Below are 24,403 nucleotides of genomic sequence, written 5' to 3'. Positions count from 1 at the left end.
AGCAAATTACAATATGTTAACTTGAGATTCACCTAGAGATGGGTTGTAGGAGACCTCAATCTGATCAAGGATAACGGGGAGGTCCTCCTCCCAGTCCTCATCCACAACGCTGTTATTCAAAGGTGCTACTGCAAAAATGATTTTTTCAAGAAGCCATAATTAAATATTACATGAAAGTAACAGGTGAATGTTTTTCATCTGAATTGTGTTAATGTGTGCTTGTCTGATATGAATAGCTATTGAACACGTTGATGTCAGCAAATTATGAAATATGTTATCAAATTGATATTCTGTATGTGTCTTGGTCACCTAGAGATGGGTTATAGGAGTCCTCAGTCTCGTCCAGGAGAACGAGAAGCAGCTCCTTACAGGCCTCATCCAGAATACTGTCATTCAAAGGTGCTACTGCAAAAATGATTTTTTCAACAAGTCCTAATTACATATTACAATGTAATAACAGGTCAATGTTTTTTAGCTGAACTGTGTTAATATAAGCATTAGATAAGCAGTAGATATATGCGACATATAGCCTGGTGCGGCTTATACAACATTTTCCATTTAAAAAAACTTGGTAGGTGCGGCTTATATTGAGGTGCGCTCTATAGTCAAGAAAATACACAACCAATAAAAAATCCCTTTATAGACTTTTTCTAATCAATAAATATACAAAGCCAAGCAGAAAGACACAAATGTAATTGAATCGTTATTATTTTATTTATATTGAGACTATCACTATTTGTGGACCTCGGTTTGTTGGTATGTTGCCATAGCAACACCACTGACTTCATAAAAATGAACCTGTCAAATTATCAGATTCTTTTTCTGTTTTTCACTTATTGGTTTTACCAATAAACACCAAATTCAGCTGTGTTAAAAGCCCCAAAATAAGGTGTCACCATTGTACTCATTTACTCACTCAAGCCATGGGTGTTGTCGGTCTCCTGTTCTGGTTCTGTTCCTCCGTATATCTCCTCTGTGTCTGTGTCCAAATCTTCTTGGGTGCCACAGCACCAGCACCAGAGAAAACTCCTTTTAATATCTTCCCACATCATTGTTTTTACACAGACTGATATGGAATTATACTGTACATGCAATTATATATATACCCTCATTTGTTGTGCCGTCGTTATGACGACAGAGCAGGTATTATGACGTCATGTGTATGTTGTATGTGTATGTTGTATGTTCTTCAAGAGGCTGTGCCTCTTGCCAGGCTGCCATTGCAAATAAGAAAGCTGTTCTTAATGATTTGCCTGGTTAAATAAAGGTTAAATAAAAAAATATAATATATAAAATAAAAAATAAATAAATGTGGAATTATGGGAATATATATATATATATATATATATATATATATATATATATATATATATATATATATATTATTTAAGTAAAAAAATAATCAATTACAATAAAAATGGCATCAAGATAAAGTACTTTTACCAGTTTGAACGTAGACCACAACAGGTTATAACAATATATTAAAATATAGAATATAAACAAATATTTTTAATATAAATAACCAAACAAAAAAAAAACCCACAAGAGATATAACTTGTGGACGAGGGATCATCTGAAAGTTTTAATTCATTAATAGTATGATATAGTTCTATTGCCTGTTTATTATCCATCAACTTCACAGATGCTAAAAAGTGAGCTCTTTTTGAAATGTGAGAAAGGATTGGCAAATCTTTTTAAAATGACATTTGTCACAGTCCTCAGTTTGACTGTGGGGACAGTTAGTGTGTGGGAGCTAGCGGAGCACAATACTGATAGCAGCATCGGAAGACCACTTCAAAAACACCGACGTACAACTCGACCGAAGTATTTCATCATGTTTGAGTCCATGGGCGGTTTGTTAATCGCCCTAATTAACAAACCGCCACTTTCTACAACTCCCATGGTGGGCGCAGAGGAGTGGACAGGAGAGAGAGAGATGGATAAATCTCTGGTTAATATCACCTACGGTAATGATTTAACAGTCTTATCTCTTCTGTGAACGAGTGAATACAGCACGTACTCGTTTCAGCTGCAGCTCGGTCACTTAGGCTCATATATTCGGCGGATATTTGCGTTTCGCCGCGAAAGAAGGAAATAAAAAAACATTAAACAGGGCTCTCAAGTCTCACGTATTGAGCGTGTGACACACGCATTTGACCGTCTTCACACGCTCACACGCCACACTTCCGATTTCACACGGCGAGAAAAAAAAATCTAGTTTATTTACCTCCGATCCATATCTATCTACCTACATAAGTCATGTGACTGCCACACCATTTTAAGGTGAAATATTAGCAAGCTTCATGCTTTAGTTGTGGGAATATAAGCAAAGACGGGTGCGAGTTTCAAGTCATTTGTTGATGTGTTTAATTTGTGTTGTGCTTTAACCTTTTCTTACCTTAGCGCAGCGTGTTCGTTGATTGCAAAAGAAAACATTACCAGTCTTGTCTTTAGCCTTTTATTAAAAAATACACATATGCCTATTAATTAATTTAATACAGAGATCTCTGGAGAGCTCACATACCCTAATCATGTCACCCCATGTGCAGCTCTGAAGCTGTCTGCTCTCTTCACCATTATATATGCTTTCCTCTAAACATAGGAGCTGCACATTCCATAGTTCAACCTACAGCTGTCTCTATTCTGGAAGCGAGGTCTTACTACCTGGCCTCACCACATAAGGCCACAGTGAGCCTTCTCTTACACATCCCATTTTAGCCTACTGCAAACGCATGGAGTATTGGAAGTGGCACACAAGCGCTTACACCGTCATTCTAGCAACTTGATCCTTAATATAATGTAAGCAAAACATATAGTGATTAATAATAGAGATTTGATTAATACTTTATGACTGTTCAAAATATATAAATTATGATAAGCTGTTGATTCAATACTGTAATGTAAACAAACTATGAAGGGATTAAGATGACAATCACAACATTTGCCACCATTATTGTCATGCTAGTGTAGTTTGTCTTTTGCATGGATGCAGTTTACAACTTTACGCCCAAAATTGTTTGCTGGTTATTGGTCAGATTTATCTAGAGTTCATGGCTAGATCTACCAATAGCATTGGAATAACCTTTTTTCTGTGCTTTTCTGGCCATTTGGCTGAAGTTGAGATTTAGTTCATTACCCCTTGCACCTGTAAAAGTTAGGTTTTCTCTGTTATATTGTACTTATCAGAGTGTACAACACTCTTATATTGTACTTATCGTACAATACATAGACATATCCTCAATAATATTTGATAACCGTGACATTGTATATTGTGTTTATTTGTATGTTTGTTCACATAGTATATAACTGAACAGTATTTTTGACACTGGAGCAAAGACCAGTGCTTCAATAACTGACTACATACACAGTGTGGACTGAAGTAGGTGAATAAAAATATATATATTTCCCAAACTATGATGAATTAAAATGTAGTTTGTTATGCTATTGTATTATCATTGTCACTGGCATTTAATTCCCTAAGTCACATTATCACATTAATAATGGCACTGCCAACATTAGTAACCAGAAGCCAGGGAGCTACTTGCTAGGGGTGTGGCGAGCCATGGTATTGGGTTAACGAGATGAAATTTTTACTTTAATATATTAATTTCAAAATTGAAATACATGATTGAAAATATTTTATTTGACTAAAACTCACAAAATGCAAAACAGCAGGTGAATTTTGTAAGTAATCATCTTGCAACAGATGTCAATAAATGTTTACTCTGGTTATGAATTATGTATGGTTCTAATTAACCATATGCAGTAAATACAGAACATTATGGATAAACTGAACAACTTCTCTCTTAAGACCTTTCCCTAATCTGAATTCTCTTTTTTTCCATTGGAACTTTGGCTTTATATTTAAAAATGCATAGGATGTGCCATTTTGCGACTGGAGCTTTTAGTGTTCAAGGTGCATGGATTTGACTGTATACTAATGTTTAGTTTTGAACCTGGTACAGGCTTGTCATCCTGTGTCTTGTTGCTCTTCCTATAGTCACAAACAAGTTTGGGATTCCCAGTGCATCTGAACTGTACATTTTTGATGAAAGTGACACGGCAGTGGAGGAAGACATCCTTCTTGAACTGATGGAGGCCAATCCTGACTTATGCCTGACAGTACGTGACAGTGAGTCTGATGAAGGTAGGTTTTGTTAGAATTTGCATTGTAGTCAGTATAATCATGCTACCAGCATAAGTTTGCAAATGTACGTTTGGTTATAAGCATCCCATTCTTGCTATACAAAGCCACAGCTTGCTATGTCAAAGTTGTATATATTTTTCTGAAAAAAATTAACTTTGCAGTTTAGATTATTTTTCTTTCACTCCATGACCCAAAAGTGCATATTTGGTGTACTGTATTTTAACTGTAAATTACTGTTCATAAAATAATGACCAGTATTGTCACGTATGGCTACGCCCCCTCTCCTAGCTGTCACTCCGTGTTCCCTCGTGTCTGTGTTCCTTGCCCGTTTGTCCCGCCCTGCTTGTTTATTTTGATAATTCCCTATTGTCTGCCACGCCCCTGTCATCATTGTTCTCACCTGTTCCCAGTTAGTTCTGTGTATATTAGTCCCTGTGTCTCCCAGGTCTAGTTATCGGTTGTTTTGTTCATTCTGTCAGTTGTGCTTTCCTGTTCGCTGTTTTCATCCCGCTCGTGAGTTTGCTCTGTGTTTCTGTCATCCGTATAGATCTCTGCCTGTTCCGTGTTTCTCCGTTTTGTTTAGTTCCCTGTCCAAGTATGCCTGTGTACCTTTCATGTTCTGGCTGCCCTCCTGGTTTGACCCACGCCTGTCCTTTCAATCACGGTTTTGGTATTCCCTTGAATAAATCTCGCTCTCCTCAGTGTTTGTGTCCACCTCCCTGTTCTGCCCAGCGCAGACCGTTACAAGTATTATTTTGTCATTTTTTAAAAATCACTTAGGTGTAGAGTGAACATATGAAATCCTCTCGTTGCAATTTAAGGTGTGTTGGTGTCACTAAAGATTAGGTGGATTATTTCCATTTTTTTCCTTTTATTATGCAATTATATAAACCATAGTGTGACACATTGATAAATATATATACCACCACACCTTTTTGGATACATTTTGTCTTCCTTTTTTATACAAGTATCTAAAACAAAAATCCTCCTTTAGATCAATCAGCATTTTCCCTCACGGATACGCTGTTACCTTCAAGTGACAATGACCTCTTTACTCGACACTCCAGAGACAGACCTGTTCATAACTTCAGAGATGGGAACCCACCTACCACAGTGTTTTCTGAGGCTGAGGCTGCAAAAGAGGTACTTGAGTCATTGATTTATACAATTTGGACTCAACACCATCAGTAAACTTTGAACTTCAAAATGTGAAATTTAGAATTGTGTGGATGTGTGTGGGACTGAACTGGAAGAAGGACAACCATTTTCTAACTGGCCAGCCATAAACAGTAAGTGGTACAGTAAATTGTATTCGATTACTTGATACTGGCAAGAGTACACAAACCAGTCACAGCACATGGAATTTGTCACAAAGTCGCTCATTACAACAAATCCCATGAAAGTAATTTTTGATTCTGAATTGTATAGTGAAAACATTTCTCACGTGTGGATTTAATAGATGGTAGAAAATGCCTTGGTTATGAAACCTGGAGGTCAGCATGTCCTTGAAGTATACAAGTCAGAGAAATCACTGAATCATCGGACCCGGAGGCAGCTTGTCAACATATTGGCTAGCCATATGACTGAAATGCATGGGTAAGTTCGTCTTAAACTGTTTTAACTGTTAAACAGTTTTTTGTAAACTGAATGAATGGCATTGAATTAGTGCCCTGTAGTAGGACATGTTTATTTATTTTTTTAAATAGCTTTTTCTTTAAAGGTATGGAGGACGAAAGGTGACAAATAAATAAATAAATAAATAAATATACAGCATAAAAGTAAAAAATCAATAAATAAATGCATAAATGTTCGACTTAAAACAGTATTTATTTATTTATGGATTTAAGAATTTATTTATTTCTGGATTTAAGGATTTATTTTTTTATGGATTTATTGATTTAAGAATTTATTTATTTCTGGATTTAAGGATTTATTTATTTATGGATTTCCTTCTCCAATATGCTAATGAAGTAGACTAAATCAATACGCTATTGGGTAATCTTGGTCAAAGCTGTGTGTTCGATTACTCCTGCCTTGTTTTTGAATCTGGTGAGTAATACTTAACTACCTCAAGAAGTAGTCATGGCAGAAATGAGGAGAAGAGTTGCTGCGGAAATAAGATTAATAGCCGAAGAGTTGGACAGTGGGCACTTTGATGATTGTTCATTTAGGATTGAAGGAATAGTTTTAGAGTTGTCGGAACTCGGGGAAGAGATTGATATTGACCTGTCAATTTTGGACAACCTGCAGCAAGTTGCTCACCAAATTCAACACGAGTCCGTGTCTGCGACAGGTAACGTGGGTGGTCCAGGTCGCCCTGCCTTTTTGCTCCCATTGCAGACAATAGAGGCATATGTCCATATGGGCCTTACAGCGGGTCAAATAGCGTCTGTGTTTGGGGTCTCTGAAAGAACCATTCGTCGCAGGATGGCACAGAATGGATTAAGGTAATTGGCTAACTAGCTTATTACATTGTCTAGATAACTAGGCTACGTGTTCTGCTTTAAACGCACCCGTAGTAGAAGCTCTTCGATTCAACTATCGTGTTTAGGGATGCATGCTAGGATAAACGTGCTTATAATTTGTACAGAGTCGGTGATCTGTACTCGTCGGTGGATGACAATGACCTTGATGCCATGGTGAGAGACATTCTTCTTCATCATCCAAATTCAGGATACAAACTCATGGTTGGACATCTTAATGCCCGAGGGATCTACATACAGAGTAAGTAACTACTACTATTTCATTTGTTTTGACAAATATATAAATATAAAATGTTTATAAAATATAAAATGTTTAAAACATCTGTCTTATTTCAGCTGAAATGAACATCAACTTTAGACCAGTCAGATCATTTTCAACCTCTCAAGTACAATTTGGCCCAGAGTATTAGAAATAGTATTTAACATCAGCTTGTATGGCCTAATCTGATGGCCTAACTCACCTGACTTCACCCTTTTTTATTATTTCAAATGATTTTGATTTTATATGGGTATGACTGCACTTGTTCAAAGTTGTTTTTTATTGTTCTTCCTTTGTAGGACAGCGAGTTCAAGATGCAATGCGGCGTGTAGATGAGCACGGAGTGGCTTTCCGCACCCTCCGCCTTAATCCACGGAGGCGCAGAAGATATAATGTGCCAGGACCTAACAGTCTATGGCATATAGATGGAAATCATAAGTTGATTCGGTAAGTCTGTGTCATAATACATTTCACAATTAACTGCTATGAAAATTCAATAGAGAAGTATTACATGAAGGTTTCTCAGTGGAGACTGACGGTACATAAACAGTGTTGTTCAGTGAAAAGCTCAATAAAAAAAGGTACAGTAAAAGTTACGGTTATATTTTGTGTACAACAATAATGGCTTGTACAACTACATTTGGATTAAGACAAAGTATTAACATTCAGTTTTTTTATTTTAGATGGCGTATTGTTGTTCATGGTGGTGTAGATGGCTACAGCAGGCTCATAGTGTACCTGAAGGCAGCTACTAACAACAGAGCCTCCACGGTCTTGACCAGCTTTTTAGAAGCTGTAAGCGTCTATGGTGTGCCATCTCGTGTGAGGTCAGACAAAAGAGGGGAGAATGTTGATGTGGCACATTTCATGATTGCCAACAGAGGACAAAACCGGAATTCATTTATTACTGGTAGAAGTGTCCACAATCAAAGGTATGTTAGTATTTGCTCATTCATGAACACTGTACTTGAGCTCTGATACATAACGGAGACCTCTATGCCATAACCATGTCTTAAAAATCACAGGAATTAATGCATTAGTATCTTCACAATCTACACTAGAGCTCAAAAACTTTCTGGAGGAATCTAATATTTCATTGTATCTTTTGCTCTTTTTTTCTTGTTTAAGAATTGAGAGGTTGTGGAGGGACGTTTATTCTGGAGTGTTGGATCTGTTTTACACGATCTTGAGAGAGAAGGTCTTCTGAATCCAGATGAGGATGTTCATCTTTTTGCACTGCACTGGTGCTTTCTCCCACTAATTCAGAGACATCTTCAGTTTTTTAAGGACTCCTGGAATCACCATAGACTGCGCACAGAGCAGAACCAATCTCCTTTGCAGCTCTGGGCACTTCATAAGCATGTGGAAGTACAAGACCCTGTACAGGTTAATTTTAAAATACGTTTGTCTTCATCATTGTCCTAAATGCACATTTATTACTAAGAATTGTTGAGTTGAATTCAATGTTGTATAATTCACAGCTGTATAAATTACATAGATTAATGCATGATATTGGCTCTACCTACATATTAATTGCTTTATTAATATTTCAGTGGAAACTAATTTGATTAGGTTGTATGGTTCTTTTAACAGCTTGTTATATAATTACCACATATATTGGTCCTTCAACTTGAACAACTTCATCAATTTTAGGTTAACAGCACGGAGTATGGAGTTGACTGGACAGGGTCTTACAGTCACCATCAACCAGGGCTTGAGATTCCAGAGGTTCAGCTCCAACGGCCACTTACCGAGCAGGAACTTCAAAGACTGCCAACTCCAGAAGGCCCATTGTCATGTGCACTTGACATTTATTTAGAAACAGTCAATTTAATAGAGGAAATACAATCCTAATTTGTTCCCAACATTTTCTGACACGACGTACCTAATGAGCTCCTGCACTCACTTTTAGTTGTTTGGATTCTCATCAGTCTAACATTGTATTTCAGCAGAATTTTTATTGAATGTTACATTTAAGAACAACTTCACTGTAAAAATAATACTGCATGTTTGAGTTTTTCCAGACACGCTGCAATAAACAAATGTACTGCACAATCTGACTTGTCCATAAAGAGTAACAAAAGAATATTATTATTATTAACGTTCTAGCTGGTAAGTGCAATTCTTGTCCAAATGCATAAATGTTAACGAACATGACACTTTATTTGGATTAATCAGATATTAATTAATGATGAATATCTCATAACTCCTATTGATTTTAATTAAAAGTCTCAGATCAAGCCAAATCCACTGTCCGTGCTCCAGACTGCTCCGAGCAAGTCCTTTTCAAAGGCCAGGTATTCTTTATAGTGGCCGGGTAGTTTTAGCAGATGAAAGCATGTGTTGGACTTGGAGAAGGTACATTCCATCACTTCCACATCAAGGTATCTTGGCAGCATGCTCCAGCCCACCCAGAATCGCAGAAGAACATGCAGGATGTTTGAGGAGCCTGCATATAAAAACTCTTCAAATGAATAACAATGAAAATCATAAAATGTGAATCTATAATTAACTTCCCTAATTCAATAATCAATACATAAAATTCACGTACTATTCTCAATGAATCTGCGAAGAAATTCAGTAAGCCTACACTGGTCCTCCAGGTTAACCTCGCTGTCTTCATTGTGTACTGGCCAATTGACTTTTTCTAGAATCATCTAATAGAACAGGTTAATGAACTTTAAAACATCCATCTATAAACAGGTTTATTCTACAGACCCACATTTACCTCAGGAGTGAACTGCATGTCAGAGGACCGTGGAAAAAGAAAAGGGATTGTATCCTTTCGCTCAGTCAGCAAGGGCCAGATCAGAGTTTCTTTTAAGCCACGCCTTAACTGCTTCACTTGCTTCCATGTCCTCCCAATGACCTGCAAAAATTGAATATTGATAACAATGAGGAGACTCATGTGTCTTACTTGCCTCTACCACCTAGACACACAATAAGAGGACAGACAACTCACTGCATGATAGAGAAGTTTGTCATGTAGCCACATTCTGTTTTGTGATGTCAACGCCGGTAAGTCCCAGGACACTGCTAGCTCAGTGATTTTTGTTTTGTCTTCTGCTGCAAGTTCCTTTGAACTCTCAAGCTAAAATATAATGTTATAATTTGTTCATACATAAATATGCAAGTGGAATTGTACAATCATCCTTGTAAAACAGTATCTAAAAGGAACATACCATACTGATTAGGTCACGGACATCAGTGTCAGCACAGTCTGCAATCTCAATTGTGGTCGTTTCTGGCGACCCACCAAACAACACATGCATAATTGCTGGGCTTAGTCCAGCAAAGGTTGGCCCTTCATGGAGGAATGAGTGACCCATCATTCGGCCAGCAACAAGAAAGAAATCGCTCTCAAAAAGAAGTTGAGATGTTGATGGAATCAGATGGTCTTTTTCACCTTCAAATAGAAGTGTTCCTCCTGGCACTTCAAAGAAGATTGCTTTGTTAATCAAAAACACATTTTAAAATATTTGACTAACATTCTCTTTCCCTGTTAAATGATCACTGCATTAAGGCAAAAAGCTGATTGATAGCCTGTTATGTATATTAATATATATTAGCATTTACTTTAGGGACATTAAAACAGCAATAACATTTCCTTTAAACAGCACAGTAATTAAAAACTAAGAAGCAAAATATGCTGGCCGAAAAGAACACAGCTTTTTGAGATGCCCTCAGATTGTCAAATCATTTAAAAAGACAGGAGAGAGGTTGCAACAAATGTGCACTGATTCTCTCTATACATTTCCCTTTAAAGTGCATACAAAGATACCATGACTTACTAAAGTTTATTTCAAAACCATGTTGAATTTTAGACATAATGGTTTCAAAGAAATGGCGCATCACCCCATCTCCAATAGCTGGATCACCTAAAAAGCATAAAAAAAACATTTCATACATAACCAGATATATAAGAAAGCATTTTTATGTCCATCAAGTACACTTATTCCGAAGTCTTTGTCAACATTACCCTTGAGTGTGCAAGACAATGGGCAAGCCCAATCAATATTAGCCATCTTATAAAAAGACAGGATTGCCCTCTCCCTGTCTGCTGGAGTATCTCTGAGATCCATTTGAAGATGTAGTGGTTTTCCAGTTTCGTGTTTTTGTAACAGGCTGTCTCTGAATTTCTTTGCAGCATATGCTGGATTTGGCTCATTTTTCCAATCTGTAAATAATAAAGATTATTTGTTACAGGCTCCAACTACCGACATAAAAATAAGTATATTATGCAGGTGTACAGACCATCCGGTTCCCTCTCCTCAATGCTGTCCAAATCAATAATGTGTGAATATAGTTCATTGCCCTGAGATGGCACCAAGTTGATACTGTTGTCAGTTTCAGGCTGTCCTGAGCTTCTCAGGGGTCTCCCCTCACTGGTGCTGGAGCTGGACTGTCTGGGTCTCCCCTCACTGGTGCTGGAGCAGGGACTTTCTGGGCCTCCCTCACACACTACCTGCTCACTATCCTGTGACTTCCTTACATGCAAATATTTAAATTAAACTGACTGTTAGGCTAAAAAGAAAACCCTCATAAATTATATTCAGCCACTATGAAGGTGCAGAAGTTTCCTCTAAAGGAATAACAAGTAGTGGAGTTCATTTCAAATAACCAGAGCACAAACCAATCACACTAACTACAACCAATATCTAAAACTCAAAAGGTTTCAGTTCTCATTTTCTAAAGATGTAAATGGTGTATCCAGCTTTTCACAATGTATTTTAAATTCCACTGTAAATTAACTTAGGCACTCATCACTGTGAAACTTGATTGTTGCAAAGGGAAATTCAGCACCACATGTCATGCATTCTTGAGGTGGTCCAGCTACCTCTTCACAAATCTCTGCCTCAGGTTCCTAAGGATCAACATACATTGTTTAAAACAATAGAAAAAAGTAAAGACAAATTTCTGTCGAACTGAGTTACTTACATTGTCCATATCAAGATTCCTCTGTAGTGGGCGAATGAATACTGTAGCGTGACCTATTTGAGTCTGTGGATCCTTTAAATAATTCAAATTCACATCATATCCTTCCCTGGGACAAGGTATGATACTCAGTTGCCTACTTTTAGTTGTACCAGCAATTCTCAAGAGCTCAAATCCACCACCCTGTCTCAGTTTGGGATACGCCTCCAAAAGGAACCTTTTGAATTCATCTGGACTTTTATGGTTGCCTTATAAAAAACAATTATTAATAATTAGAAAGTTTCTCAAAACTGCAATGTTATCAAAAATAATTATTTAAGATTCTTAACACACTAAAGAACGAACTATTTAAATTTTCTGTATCATAAACACAGGTCACTCACCTCGATAGGTAACGCGCTTCTCCCCTAAACCAAATGTGCTCAGTCGCCGTTTCAGCTGACGAGTAGGAACAGATTCTGCATTTTTGTCCGACAGACAGCAGAACGTATGAGTATACGAACAGGGCTGTCTTAATTGTCCAAACGTTTGACGCCTGGACAGCGGTCTTCCTTTATATGGCCGAAACAGTCTGGCAACTTCCGCTATAGTGGCACAACAAATGTATTTGTGAGTTTTTGTCATTCCAATCACGTAAATGTGCTTTCTAGCTAGTGATGTCGTTGCTAACTTAATCTGCAATTAGCTAGGCTAAGAACTAGCGGCTACAGCTGAATACTATTGGGACACGTTTCGCATTAACTTCGGCTCCTGGATGCTTGTGGGTTCTTTGACCCAAATAAGCCACATACCATCTACAGGGTGTATATGTTGAGCTGAACCTGTGCTTGACTGAGCCGCTGCAGACGAGGTTGCTGCAAGGAGAAGGATGAGGCCATTATTTAACTAAACAACAGTACAACTATGGCGTTCCTGGGTAAAACTGCATTTTAATAATCTATAGAAAAGAATGAAAACGCTAAACCTACACTGGTTCAGATCGACTGCGACTGAGGTTGCTGCAGATGTTGACGCTGCAAGGAGAGGGGCAGTTAGAACACGAGGACATTATTTCATTAAAGAGCATAACGGTGTCGTTCTTCGGTATAAATACATTTTGATAATCAGCAAAAATAATTAAAAACGCGAAACTTACGCTTATCCAGCTCATCTGCGATTTCTCGCAGGACCTGGGACAACTTTCCACGTGCCATTTTGTAAGGATTAAGGATCACTAGTTATGACTTGTCCGCCTTGCAGCTCATCCACACCTCCCTCGACCAATAGCTCGTTAGAACTGCAATAGTCCCCGCCCACTTCATTAACATGGACTTGAGGAATAAATCCATAAATAAATAAATCTTTAAATCCATAAATCCACAAATAAATTAATTCTTAAATCCATAAATAAATCCACAAAAAAACATTTAAATGCATAAAAAAAAAAAAAAACTATTTTATGTCGAATATTTATGTATTTGTTCATGAATTTCTACTTTTAGGCTGTACATTTATTTATTTATTTATTTATTTGTCACCTTTCGTCCTCCATATAAAGGAGGATTCCGTCCCGTAAACAGAAGGAGAAGTATGCCCTGGGGATCATTACACTTTTTCCTTCACTGAAGGATCCTTTTTCTCCAAAGGGCTATGTACGTTTAAAGTACTTATTTTCAGAAATTATACCAGTTTTACATAGAGACAGAACTCTTAAGTGTCATTAGGGGAAAACATTGTGCTCAGTTTGAATAGAAGTGAATAGGGAAATTGACTTGTAATGTAACAATAGCTCATTGAGACACCAGGCAGGCTAAGCTAGTTAACATAGCAAGCTCTGTAAAGTTTATCAGATTTTAATCTGTGATAAAAGATCAATGAATGATGGAACTATGTCATTTTTTTTTATTAACAGGAGCATTTCTATGATTGCGAAAAGAGCACAGGATATTTAGCATGGCGCCTGAAGACGATGTCCAGGAATAAATCTCAACAATCAGTTAAGGCAACCACAGTGTCACAAGCACAAGGAACAAATCACAGAAGATCAGTAGCATCAGTGCCTGAGCACCTTGATGGAGATGCCTGCCAGGAAGCTCTATCATTTCTTGTTCATTGTCATGATGAACCAAAAGTGTTGAAGATGAAGATGTCCTTTGAACATCACTAGAACCTAGTGCATGACTCACAGAGAACGACAGATGTCCTAAAAACATTCCCACGTTTTTTAGATGTCAAAGGACTAGTGAGTTGTGCATTGGTTTTTAAAATCCAGGCTTTCATTTGGTTTGGCTGTTTACAGTGCATTGACCACTGATACATTTGTATGTGTATTTGATCAACAGCTGAATCAAGATTTTGTGCTGCTGTTTGGTGAGGAAACGTCCTCCAGGTTGCTTGAGAAGTGGGACACAACCTTCAAGCCGAAGGTTATCGAAGAGTCCAAACACCTGACTAAGTCAACCGAGCTGCACCGACTTCTAAATGCTGCTGAGAAACATGACACCAGTAAGTAAGATAGTCTTGGTATCTAGTCAGTTGGCTAGTGTTATGTATTTTTTATGTCTAACTGATGGCGAGTTATTGTTTGTGTCTCCCGCCTCATGCAGACTTTAGAAGAGCTGGACTATCTAACGGCTCTGGATAATGATGGGAACCTGTCTGAGATTGCAGTGATTATGTCTGAGTTGCCTCTGGAACCGCAGATGGCTAAGAGTCTGCTGGCCTCCTGCGAGTTTGACTGTGCGAGTGAGGTGCTAACCATTGCTGCCATGTTAACAGGTAATGTCATTCATTCTAACAGGCAAGAATAATGTGTAAGCCATGTATTTTCACCCCACTGTCTATCCATCCATACATGAACCATTTTGACAAACCACCTTATTATTGTTTTGTTTTTCTATACATCTGCATATCAGTGACTACATCTTTCATTATAGTGAAACTAATTCATCTGTTTAGTTAGGAGAAAAGATCCTGGTACTGTTTAGTTTTCGTGTTTGGTTGTCAGCATCTGTTTAAACTAGACTCACACCTCAACAGGTAGTACAGGTAGGGCAAGCTAGGACAACACCTAGCAATGTCAGGGGTTTGATTCCTAGAGATATACAGCGTATGTTTGTACTGATATATGTAATTCATGTAAGTTGCTCTGAAAAAAGCATCTGCCAAATACGGAAAACTTAAATCACATTTTGCTATAACATACATTCTATTCTGTGGAGCGGTAGTAGGGCTGCCAGATATGAACATTGAGGTTACCTTCATTAGGACCGGCATTTTGACACCTTATTGAACATGTTGGTTCATGATAAAAAGACACATTTTTCACCCTGCTGTATAAACTGTTTCATCCAGATACTTCTCACTCTATGTAGCTCATGTCAGTGTTGCAGACATGATAAATTAAACTGACTGAATTGACTGAATCCATGGTTTATGATGTGTCCTATCCTCTTGCAGCTCCGTCTTGCTTCCTGGCCCCTCCTGTGGAGTTTAAGCAGAAGGCTTTAGCATGTCATCACAGCTTCCACCATGCTGACGGAGACCACTTCACCCTTATCAGTGTGTACAACGCCTACAAACACAGCCAGCACAGCTCACGTGAGTCACGTGAGAATTAAAACACACCAGACTCATTAACATATCAAACCCAGAATGTGAACTAAATGTGTATTGTTACTAAACATATTCACTTCCATTTACTAAGACCTATTTTATATTTGACTCTTTCAGTGTGTTTATTGAACGTTCTAAGCATCCCAAACATTTATTGTAACAATTGTAGTGGTGGGACTTTAACGCGTTAATTTCGATTAATTAATTACAGGAAAACTAACAAACTAAAAAAATTAACGCATTTTAACACATTTAACACATGAGACACTTTTGCACCATGGAATGTTTCTCAGTGCACGAGTTCCAGACATACATATTATATGGACGCACAATAAGATGAGTATGATGGAGATGACTGAAGAGGCTACGCTGGTGGATGAGAAATTTAAATATAAGAAACTTCCAGATGGAAGTACAAACACAAATAGTGTTATTTACACTTTATGTAGGAAGGAGTTCGCTTATCACAGGAGCACTTCCACCCTTCGTTACCACCTCAACGCAAAACATGTTGGGGCTAACGCGCAGGTCAGTAATGATAACTTAGCTGCTAAATGTATTCCTAGTACGAGCAAACAGTGTCGCCAGTCAACACTCGACCACATGTCGGGGTTCAAATTAAGAAACAAAATTGACCAATTCACTGGCGAGATGGATTGCTGTGGACTGTAGACCGCTCTCTGTGGTCGAAGGCTTAAGTAAGATGCGGCAAGTATGAATGTTTCCGCCGTTCGCGGATGTTGGACCTCTATTAGCAACAAGAATTATCTTGGTGTGACAGCTCATATTATAGATGATGAATGTGAAGTCGGTTCACATAAGGGTCACTTTGAATGTTGTGTCACCATACCATATCAGTTCTGGCCAAATTTGATGATGTGTTTCTTGTATCTATAATTTGCACAAAGTTTAGTTTCTTAATAGAAATTTTAGATTTTTCTTAGTTTCTTCCATAACCAATACTGATGCATCTTATGTTGCTGATTGTTGACCAAGCTAACTAGCACTAATAACTAAAACATACCGCAAGCAAGTGTGTTGTGCTACTACAATTCTCTATTTTTAAACCATTCAAAAACTGGAGCAGTTTGTCCTGATAAAGCAACCTGAAACTTCAAACTACAAAGAAAACAGACCAAATCATAATGAACATACATTGACCATTGCAACAAAAAATATGTCTTTTGATATTAATTGTCTTATTTTCTTAAAATAAAGGGAACACATTCAAATAACACATCCTAGATCTGAATGAATGAAATATTCTCATTGAATACTTTGTTCTGTACAAAGTTGAATGTGCTGACAACAAAATCACACAAAAATCATCAATGGAAATCAAATGTATTAACCAATGGAGGCCTGGATTTGGAGCCACACACAAAATTAAAGTGGAAAAACACACTACAGGCTGATCCAACTTTGATGTAATGTCCTTAAAACAAGTCAAAATGAGGCTCAGTATTGTGTGTGGCCTCCACGTGCCTGTATGACCTCCCTACAATGCCTGGGCATGCTCCTGATGAGGTGGCGGATGGTCTCCAGAGGAATCTCCTCCCAGACCTGGACTAAAGCATCCGCCAACTCCTGGACAGTCTGTGGTGCAACGTTACGTTGGTGGATGGAGCATGATATCCCAGATGTGCTCAATCGGATTCAGGTCTGGGGAACGGGCGGGCCAGTCCATAGCTTCATTGCCTTCATCTTGCAGGAACTGCTGACACACTCCAGCCACATGAGGTCTAGCATTGTCCTGCATTAGGAGGAACCCAGGGCCAACCGCACCAGCATATGGTCTGACAAGGGGTCTGAGGATCTCATCTTGGTACCTAATGGCAGTCAGGCTACCTCTGGTGAGCACATGGAGGACTGTGCGGCCCTCCAAAGAAATGCCACCCCACACCATTACTGACCCACTGCCAAACCGGTCATGCTGCAGGCAGCAGATCGCTTTCCACGGCGTCTCCAGACTCTGTCACGTCTGCCACGTACTCAGTGTGAACCTGCTTTCATCTGTGAAGAGCACAAGGCTCCAGTGGCGAATTTGCCAATCCTGGTGTTCTCTGGCAAATGCCAAGCGTCCTGCACGGTGTTGGGCTGTGAGCACAACCCCCATTTGTGGACGTCGGGCCCTCATACCATCCTCATGGAGTCGGTTTCTAACTGTTTGTGCAGACACATGCACATTTGTGGCCTGCTGGAGGTCATTTTGCAGGGCTCTGGCAGTGCTCCTCCTGTTCCTTCTTGCACAAAGGCGGAGGTAGCGGTCCTGCTGCTGGGTTGTTGCCCTCCTACGGCCTCCTCCACTTCTCCTGGTGTACTGGCCTGTCTCCTGGTAGCGCCTCCAGCCTCTGGACACTACGCTGACAGACACTGCTGTGTTTGGTGTTTAATCTTAATAAAACTACTCACTCCGGTTTGAACAAGTAAAACGGTTTTCTTTATTCCACTCCGTTACAGAACTGCTGAGCCCGCTGTGTGTCCCTCTGGTCACGTGATACGCTGACCACTCTAATCATCCAACAAACACTACATCACATCCCTCCTGTCAAGAACATTGTTTTACACTACAAACAATCTGTACACAAACTACAAATGTGAGTTTATAAACAATCACTTGGTTTCTATTAACCCAAAACACAAATTTTTTCTCAAACAAATGACACCACTCTATTCTAAAATAACCACAATAAATAAACCATTTATTCATTTATTTTCTCCTCTTCTTTTTTTTCTCTTTTTTTTAATGTTATATTTGCTCTATCAGTCGTTGTGGTGCTTTAATGGTTCTGCTTGTTCTCCTCACCTCCGATTGCGTCACAGTTTGCCCATCACCTTCCAATTCAGGTGTGTTGTGTGGAGAATTTTCTCCCTGGTTATTTGCACTCTGATTTGTTTCCTCTGTCCTAACCTGTTCCTTTTCCGGAACTGCCAGTAAATGTCTACGATTTCTCCTGTAGGTTACACCATTACGTGTTTGAACCACATAGGACCTTGGAGCCACGTTCTGTAGGACCTGAGCCTCTAGACTCCAATTTTTCCCATCATGTAACCTCACTCTGTCATTTGGTTTCAGTTCCTTCAGTTCTTTAGACCCTCTGTCATAGTATTTTTTCTGTGATACTTTTGCATGTCTTTTGTCCACAATTACGCTCGTCCCGTGTTCACAACCGCTTTCCAGCAGCTGAGGCAAGCGAGTCCTAAGCCTCCTATTGAATAGAAGCTCGGCTGGTGACTGACCATGAGACATGGGAGTAGCTCTGTAGTTAAGCAACGCTAAATAAGGATCAGTCTGTGAATCCTTGGCTTTTTTCATCAACAATTTCACAATTTTGACTCCGTTCTCTATCAGACCATTTGACTGTGGATATTGTGGGCTTGAAGTCACATGTGTAAACTCAAATGCCTTAGAAAAATTAGAGAATTCCACACAACTGAACTGAGGTCCATTGTCAGTCATCACAACGTCAGGGATTCCATGACGTGCGAAAATTGACTTTATGTGAGTTATAACCTGACTAGCTGTAGTATCTCTCAGGAGTGCCATCTCAGGGTAGTGAGAGTAGTAATCTACCAGGAGTACTGGCCTGTCTCCTGGTGTACTGGCCTGTCTCCTGGTAGCGCCTCCAGCCTCTGGACACTACGCTGACAGACACAGCAAACCTTCTTGCCACAGCTCGTATTGATGTGCCATCCTGGATGAGCGGCACTACCTGAGCCACTTGTGTGGGTTGTAGAGTCCGTCTCATGCTACCACGAGTGTGAAAGGACCACCAACATTCAAAAGTGACCAAAACATCAGCCAGAAAGCATAGGTACTGAGAAGTGGTCTGTGGTCCCCACCTGCAGAACCACTCCTTTATAGGGGGGGTCTTGCTAATTGCCTCTCATTTCTACCTGTTGTCTATTCCATTTGCACAACAGCAGGTGAAATTGATTCACAATCCGTGTTTCTTCCTAACTGAACAGGTTGGTTTCAAAGAAGTGTGGTTGACTTGGAGTAATATTTTGTTGTTTATTTGTTCCCTTTATTTTTTTGAGCAGTGTATATGTTCTGAGAAAATCAACAAATCAATGAATTGCAGAGTGTTAAATACATTTAAAAAGCACACATATTCACTTAATTATTTTGCTATATCCCAGAGCAGTGGAAGCGACAGCATAATTTACAGAATAATTTAATTACAGAATAATTCAATTATTGTGGAACTGTTGATTTACTGCAGGTTCCAGTTTAGCACAATGGTGTGCTGATCATTACCTGAGTCTGGCTGCTCTGCAAACAGCCGATGCTGTTCGTGCAGAGCTCGCTGAGATCCTGAGGCGGATAGAGCTCCAGGTGTCCTCACCTGCGTTCGGCTCCAAGACCAACTGAACACCAAGCAGGTCCTACTGGCAGGCTTCTTCATGCAGGTAAAGCCATTAGACTCAGTATTCAGGCCATTAGACTCAGTATTCAGGCCATTAGACTCAGCATTCAGGCCATTAGACTCAGTATGAACGGCAGTTTCCAGTCTGGATGAGAAACTTCTTTGGTCAAGTTTTCTCATAATAAATCTTCAATGTAATACAACGAAATTTGTGCACAGTTCTTCTCACACAAGCCAGTATTTGTTAATATCCCATCAAAATGCTGTTTGTAGTGTATATTTATAATGCAAACCAATGCTTGCTGTATGGGTTTCTAGCCTGCATGAGTTTCTAACTTAAAAGACCTCACAGGAATCATTAAATTTAGCTTTGACCCTAAGTGCCTGTTCCAATATCCCAGGTGGCCAGGGACATTGATGGATCAGGGAATTACTTCATTCTTACCCACAAGCACGTGGCTCAGATCCACCCTCTCTCGTGTTATGGGACTGAGCCACACAAACGGAACCTTCCGGAGTGGGTTGTATACCATGAGCACACGCTGTCAGAGAATAACTGCATCAGAACGGTCACCCAGATTTCAGCACGAGTAAGTCTTTTTTATGAGTTTTAAACGTGGTGTTTAATGCAACAACTATTATTAATGTAATGATCCTTTAGTTTGCATTTGATGAATGCTAATATGCCAGTGAGGTTTTTACTGCTAGAGAGTTTTTACACAGAACAGTCAAACCCATCAAGTCCAGTTTTGCCCTGACATTGTTTGTCATGTAGCTAATTTTCTATTCTGGTTCGTTTGTTCCATTCCTCTGTACCTTTAGAGGCTAGAGCTAGAGGTTGAACTTGAATTAATGTCTTTACTTTCAAATGGCATGTACTTTCGAATGGCATGTGATTCTAAAATTACTTTTCATGTTATTTTATTCTTCCAACACCCTTTAGAGTTCAGGAATGTATGAAGACTGGAGATAATGACAAATGAAATGTAGTCAAATATGTAGACACATTCCTTTGTGTTTATATTGAAGTGTCTAATATTCACATTTCTGTTTATTATTCGTATGAACAGGTTCATCTGCATGGCTCCTCAATACTTCTTCTACAACTTGCCCCCTAAGAGTAAGGAGGTACTGCAGCACATCACAGAGCACAGCTCAGCTGCACCCCCCAAGGGCAAGAGGGAACCCCAGATCCAGAACAACACCACCCATGAAAAACAGCCTTATGAACGCTGTGTCATACAGTGACGATGGAAAAATACATAAAGACATTAACAAGTAAATGGACTTCTAGAGGCATTAGTGAGACTCAAATTAAGGAACAGGAAACGGGTATTTAAATGCTGTACTGCAGTAGCCGCGCTAGTTTGAATGCACATGAAGCTCTAGAGACTCGCATGTTGTTTCACATGTTGTTCCAAAACTGCAGCTACAAGTTTTGGAGTGTTGTATTTGAAGGAAGAAAAACTAGGATATTTTAGTTACATGGGGAAAATGATAATAGTACTGGCTGCATTCTCTGGTTTTCAGGGTTTTTTGTGGTTGCCATTTTTTGTTTGGGTAAAGCAAAATACTTTAAACAAGTCCATGGACTGCACAGAAAACAAACAACAGGATTTTAAACTGAATTCTAAATTTTACTGGGAGCCAGTGAAGAGAGTAAAGAACAGGAGTAATGTGATCGTGCTTGCGAGTATTAGAAGAAACCAGGCAGCTGCATTCTGAACAAGTTGCAGGCGATGGAATTTATAAGATTAGTCTATTTTGATAATTTTTCACTGATACACTTTACTGTCTCTTAATATAAAATATTAGTCAAAATTATACTGCTGGATTAAAACTAAAAAAGTCTGTTTCTTAGCATTTGATTTTCAAATCAAGGCAATTTTAAAACTGTCCACTAGAGGGCGCAATGGTGTAACCAGTGTCCTAAAAAAGTTCAATATTGAAGGTACAAAAATAAATTAAAATATCCTGTGGATTAGGAAACTGGAAGACACCACAGAAACATCCTGGCACAATAAATATGTCCATATCTTCATACTACATTTGGTAAAATACTACCACTTGATGTGATGTTAATAGATATTCAAATAGATGTGACATATTCTAAAACTATATACAGTCATATTTTGCAACAGCTATTTCAGTTTAATATATCTAATAACTGATGGACACAGTAATATTTCAGGATTTAAATGAGGTTTATCGTACTAACAGAAAATGTGCAATATGCATTAAAACAAAATTTGACAGGTGCAAAAGTACAGGCACCTCAACAGAAAAGTGACGTTAATATTTAGTAGATCCTCCTTTTGCAAAAATAACAGCCTCTAGTCGCTTCCTGTAGGTGTTAATGAGTTCCTGGATCCTGGATAAAGGTATTTTTGACCATTCCTCTTTACAAAACAATTCCAGTTCAGTCAAGTTTGATGGTCGCCGAGCATGGACAGCCCGCTTCAAATCATCCCACAGATGTTCAATGATCTTCAGGTCTGGGACTGGGATGGCCATTCCAGAACATTGTAATTGTTCCTCTGCATGAATGCCTGAGTAGATTTGGAGCGGTGTTTTGGATCATTGTCTTGCTGAAATATCCATCCAGTACGAGGGGGTGAGTTCACCATCAAGTGATTCTGAGGCCGAAGACAACACACTTAGGAAGGGGAGGCATTTGATCTTACCCGAAGCTTTGGAAGGAACCAGAGTGGAAGTGGCCCTAGACGACTACCAGGCCTTTTACATACGCTCTAATCCCACAGTGAAAGACTCAGAAAACGGCCAACAAAGAAGGACGCACGCCCTAAAATTCATTCTCCACATGGCCGAAGACACAAGCAAGCACAACTTCCATAGCCTAAAATTCATCCACAACCTGGAGAGAATAAGACAGTGGCCGTCTGCTCTGATCCAAAGCAAGTACAGTGGTACCTTGAGATACGAGCTGCTCTACATACGAGCAATCCAAGATACGAGCACCGAGACGAGCAAAATTTCTGTTCGACATACGAGTGCACGCTCGAGATACGAGCATGAACCTCTAGGTGGCAGTACAGTACTGTATTTCAATACTGTTGTAGCGACTACTCCTCGCAGCGAATTCCACAACAGACAGGCACTTGGCCCTTTAAGTGACACTGGGGGAGCGGCGCCAGCGCGCCAGGGGAGGGGGAGAGGACAGTGCTTTTGTTTAATGTTGCGTGGTAAATAAAGTTTCCCTCCTCGGGATTTTCTGGATTACGCAGTTTCTGCCTTATTTCCCGAACCCGCTTCACTGTACAGTACTACAAACGTTTTTTTTAACATTATGGTGAAGTTATTGTACGTATTGTTTAATTATACATGTTGCGTGTGCCTTTATTAATAAAGAACATGTCTTTTTTCCACATTTACGCTAGTTTTGTGACTTTTTTAAGGACCGGAACCAATTACAATACTTTACATTGTTAAATTGCTTCGAGAACCGAGCAGTTCGAGATACGAGCACGGGTCTGGAACGGATTAAACTCGTATCTCGAGGTACCACTGTATAGCCACACTACGGTACATATTATGCTCATAAACGCTATGTCTTTTATAAAACACGCACGGGCCTTCCACCTGGACACATTGGGCCTTCAAACACAGCAGATCAAACAGATACTCCTTCAAATCAAGAAACTACTGAAAGATCACACTAGACATATGAGAAGCCACCGGCAGGCAGTCAAAAGACTTAAATCAAGTATGTTGACCTCCACATGCACATTCTGGAGAAATTACATCCATATGCCTATGGTATAACCTTTGACTTATCCACTTACAGAACTAAAATCCACCCAAGATTTTGAGAGATTTATGAAGATAGCAGTTGTGGAAATACCCAGGCTCATAGGTGAGTGCCATAATACAGACATATCAAGCCCGCAACAGGTGCACATTTATAGGCATACATGTTTTAAACATGGTGGTTTTATCTTCCAGACCAGATGATGGAGGAGGCCAGAGACGACACATATTGCCTCTTACAAGGGTATCTGACAGGGTATCTCGGGATGGTAACAGGCCATAGACCTGTGGTTCTTTACAATATGACTAAGGACCAAGTAGACAACGCAGACAAAGATGACGAAGGCCGTACCGTTGTCTGGGTAAGCCCACATAAGTCCACCTTACCCCCGCTACACACAGTAAGATGAGAGGCCTGGGTCTTTTTTAACATCCATAAAATCATTATTCTGTATAAAATTAGTACCTAGCACATGTTGAATGAAATTTGACTTTTATTTGTCACATTCTCTAAACGTGAGTTTTCAATGGAGAAAAAGTCACGCATCCAACTGATATAATTAATATCCAATATACAGTCATGTCCTTCAGGTAACTTCTGTTTACCCTCCACTGTCTGCAGGCCTTGTTGCATATATTTTGCAATTAGTAAATCAATATAGGCCTACAATTAAGACAGTAAAAGACCGTAAAGTAGGAGAAGGAGTTATAGGCTACTGAATGTTGTCATTACATGAATGCAGATGGGCATTTTTCACAGGTAATGGGGAACTTCCCGTTTCTTCTTTCACAAATGAATGTAATTTATGTTGCCTAACAAAACCTATACAACAGAAGACGTTCAGCT

The 24,403-nt window shown here is 39.2% G+C and overlaps 3 protein-coding genes and 2 pseudogenes across 4 annotated transcripts; 3 read left to right on the top strand and 2 right to left on the bottom strand.

Moving 5' to 3' along the window:
- Nucleotides 1-3,879: 3,879 nt before the first annotated feature.
- Nucleotides 3,880-14,316, top strand: LOC143509205 (uncharacterized; annotated as a pseudogene).
- On the top strand, nucleotides 6,148-8,724 carry LOC143523477 (uncharacterized). Of its 2 annotated transcripts, none has more exons than XM_077017965.1 (6): nucleotides 6,148-6,594; nucleotides 6,738-6,871; nucleotides 7,189-7,336; nucleotides 7,573-7,821; nucleotides 8,168-8,275; nucleotides 8,543-8,724. In XM_077017965.1, the coding sequence occupies exons 1-6, from the start codon at nucleotides 6,230-6,232 to the stop codon at nucleotides 8,706-8,708; spliced, it is 1,170 nt and encodes a 389-aa protein (XP_076874080.1). In that variant the 5' UTR covers nucleotides 6,148-6,229; the 3' UTR covers nucleotides 8,709-8,724. The 2 variants fall into 2 exon arrangements, with proteins under 2 accessions (XP_076874080.1, XP_076874069.1); XM_077017954.1 differs by having other exon boundaries at nucleotides 8,156-8,275.
- On the bottom strand, nucleotides 8,879-11,381 carry LOC143523486 (G2/M phase-specific E3 ubiquitin-protein ligase-like). Its single transcript, XM_077017978.1, has 8 exons — nucleotides 11,144-11,381; nucleotides 10,869-11,066; nucleotides 10,681-10,767; nucleotides 10,072-10,322; nucleotides 9,852-9,980; nucleotides 9,618-9,758; nucleotides 9,441-9,546; nucleotides 8,879-9,353 (listed from the first exon to the last, which is right to left on the bottom strand). The coding sequence occupies exons 2-8, from the start codon at nucleotides 10,969-10,971 to the stop codon at nucleotides 9,121-9,123; spliced, it is 1,050 nt and encodes a 349-aa protein (XP_076874093.1). The 5' UTR covers nucleotides 10,972-11,066; nucleotides 11,144-11,381; the 3' UTR covers nucleotides 8,879-9,120.
- LOC143523492 (uncharacterized) lies at nucleotides 11,600-13,065 on the bottom strand. Its single transcript, XM_077017986.1, has 6 exons — nucleotides 12,960-13,065; nucleotides 12,793-12,837; nucleotides 12,616-12,678; nucleotides 12,208-12,408; nucleotides 11,828-12,072; nucleotides 11,600-11,753 (listed from the first exon to the last, which is right to left on the bottom strand). Exons 1-6 carry the CDS (start codon nucleotides 13,015-13,017, stop codon nucleotides 11,637-11,639), a joined length of 729 nt encoding a protein of 242 aa, XP_076874101.1. The 5' UTR covers nucleotides 13,018-13,065; the 3' UTR covers nucleotides 11,600-11,636.
- An 87-nt stretch (nucleotides 14,317-14,403) lies between the features above and the next one.
- LOC143509142 (putative pre-mRNA-splicing factor ATP-dependent RNA helicase DHX32) lies at nucleotides 14,404-21,036 on the top strand (annotated as a pseudogene).
- The last annotated feature ends 3,367 nt before the right edge of the window (nucleotides 21,037-24,403 follow it).

This window comes from Brachyhypopomus gauderio, chromosome 1 (genome assembly GCF_052324685.1).
Source record: "Brachyhypopomus gauderio isolate BG-103 chromosome 1, BGAUD_0.2, whole genome shotgun sequence".
Lineage (NCBI taxonomy): Eukaryota > Metazoa > Chordata > Actinopteri > Gymnotiformes > Hypopomidae > Brachyhypopomus > Brachyhypopomus gauderio.
This window is presented reverse-complemented; position numbering and strand designations above follow the sequence as displayed.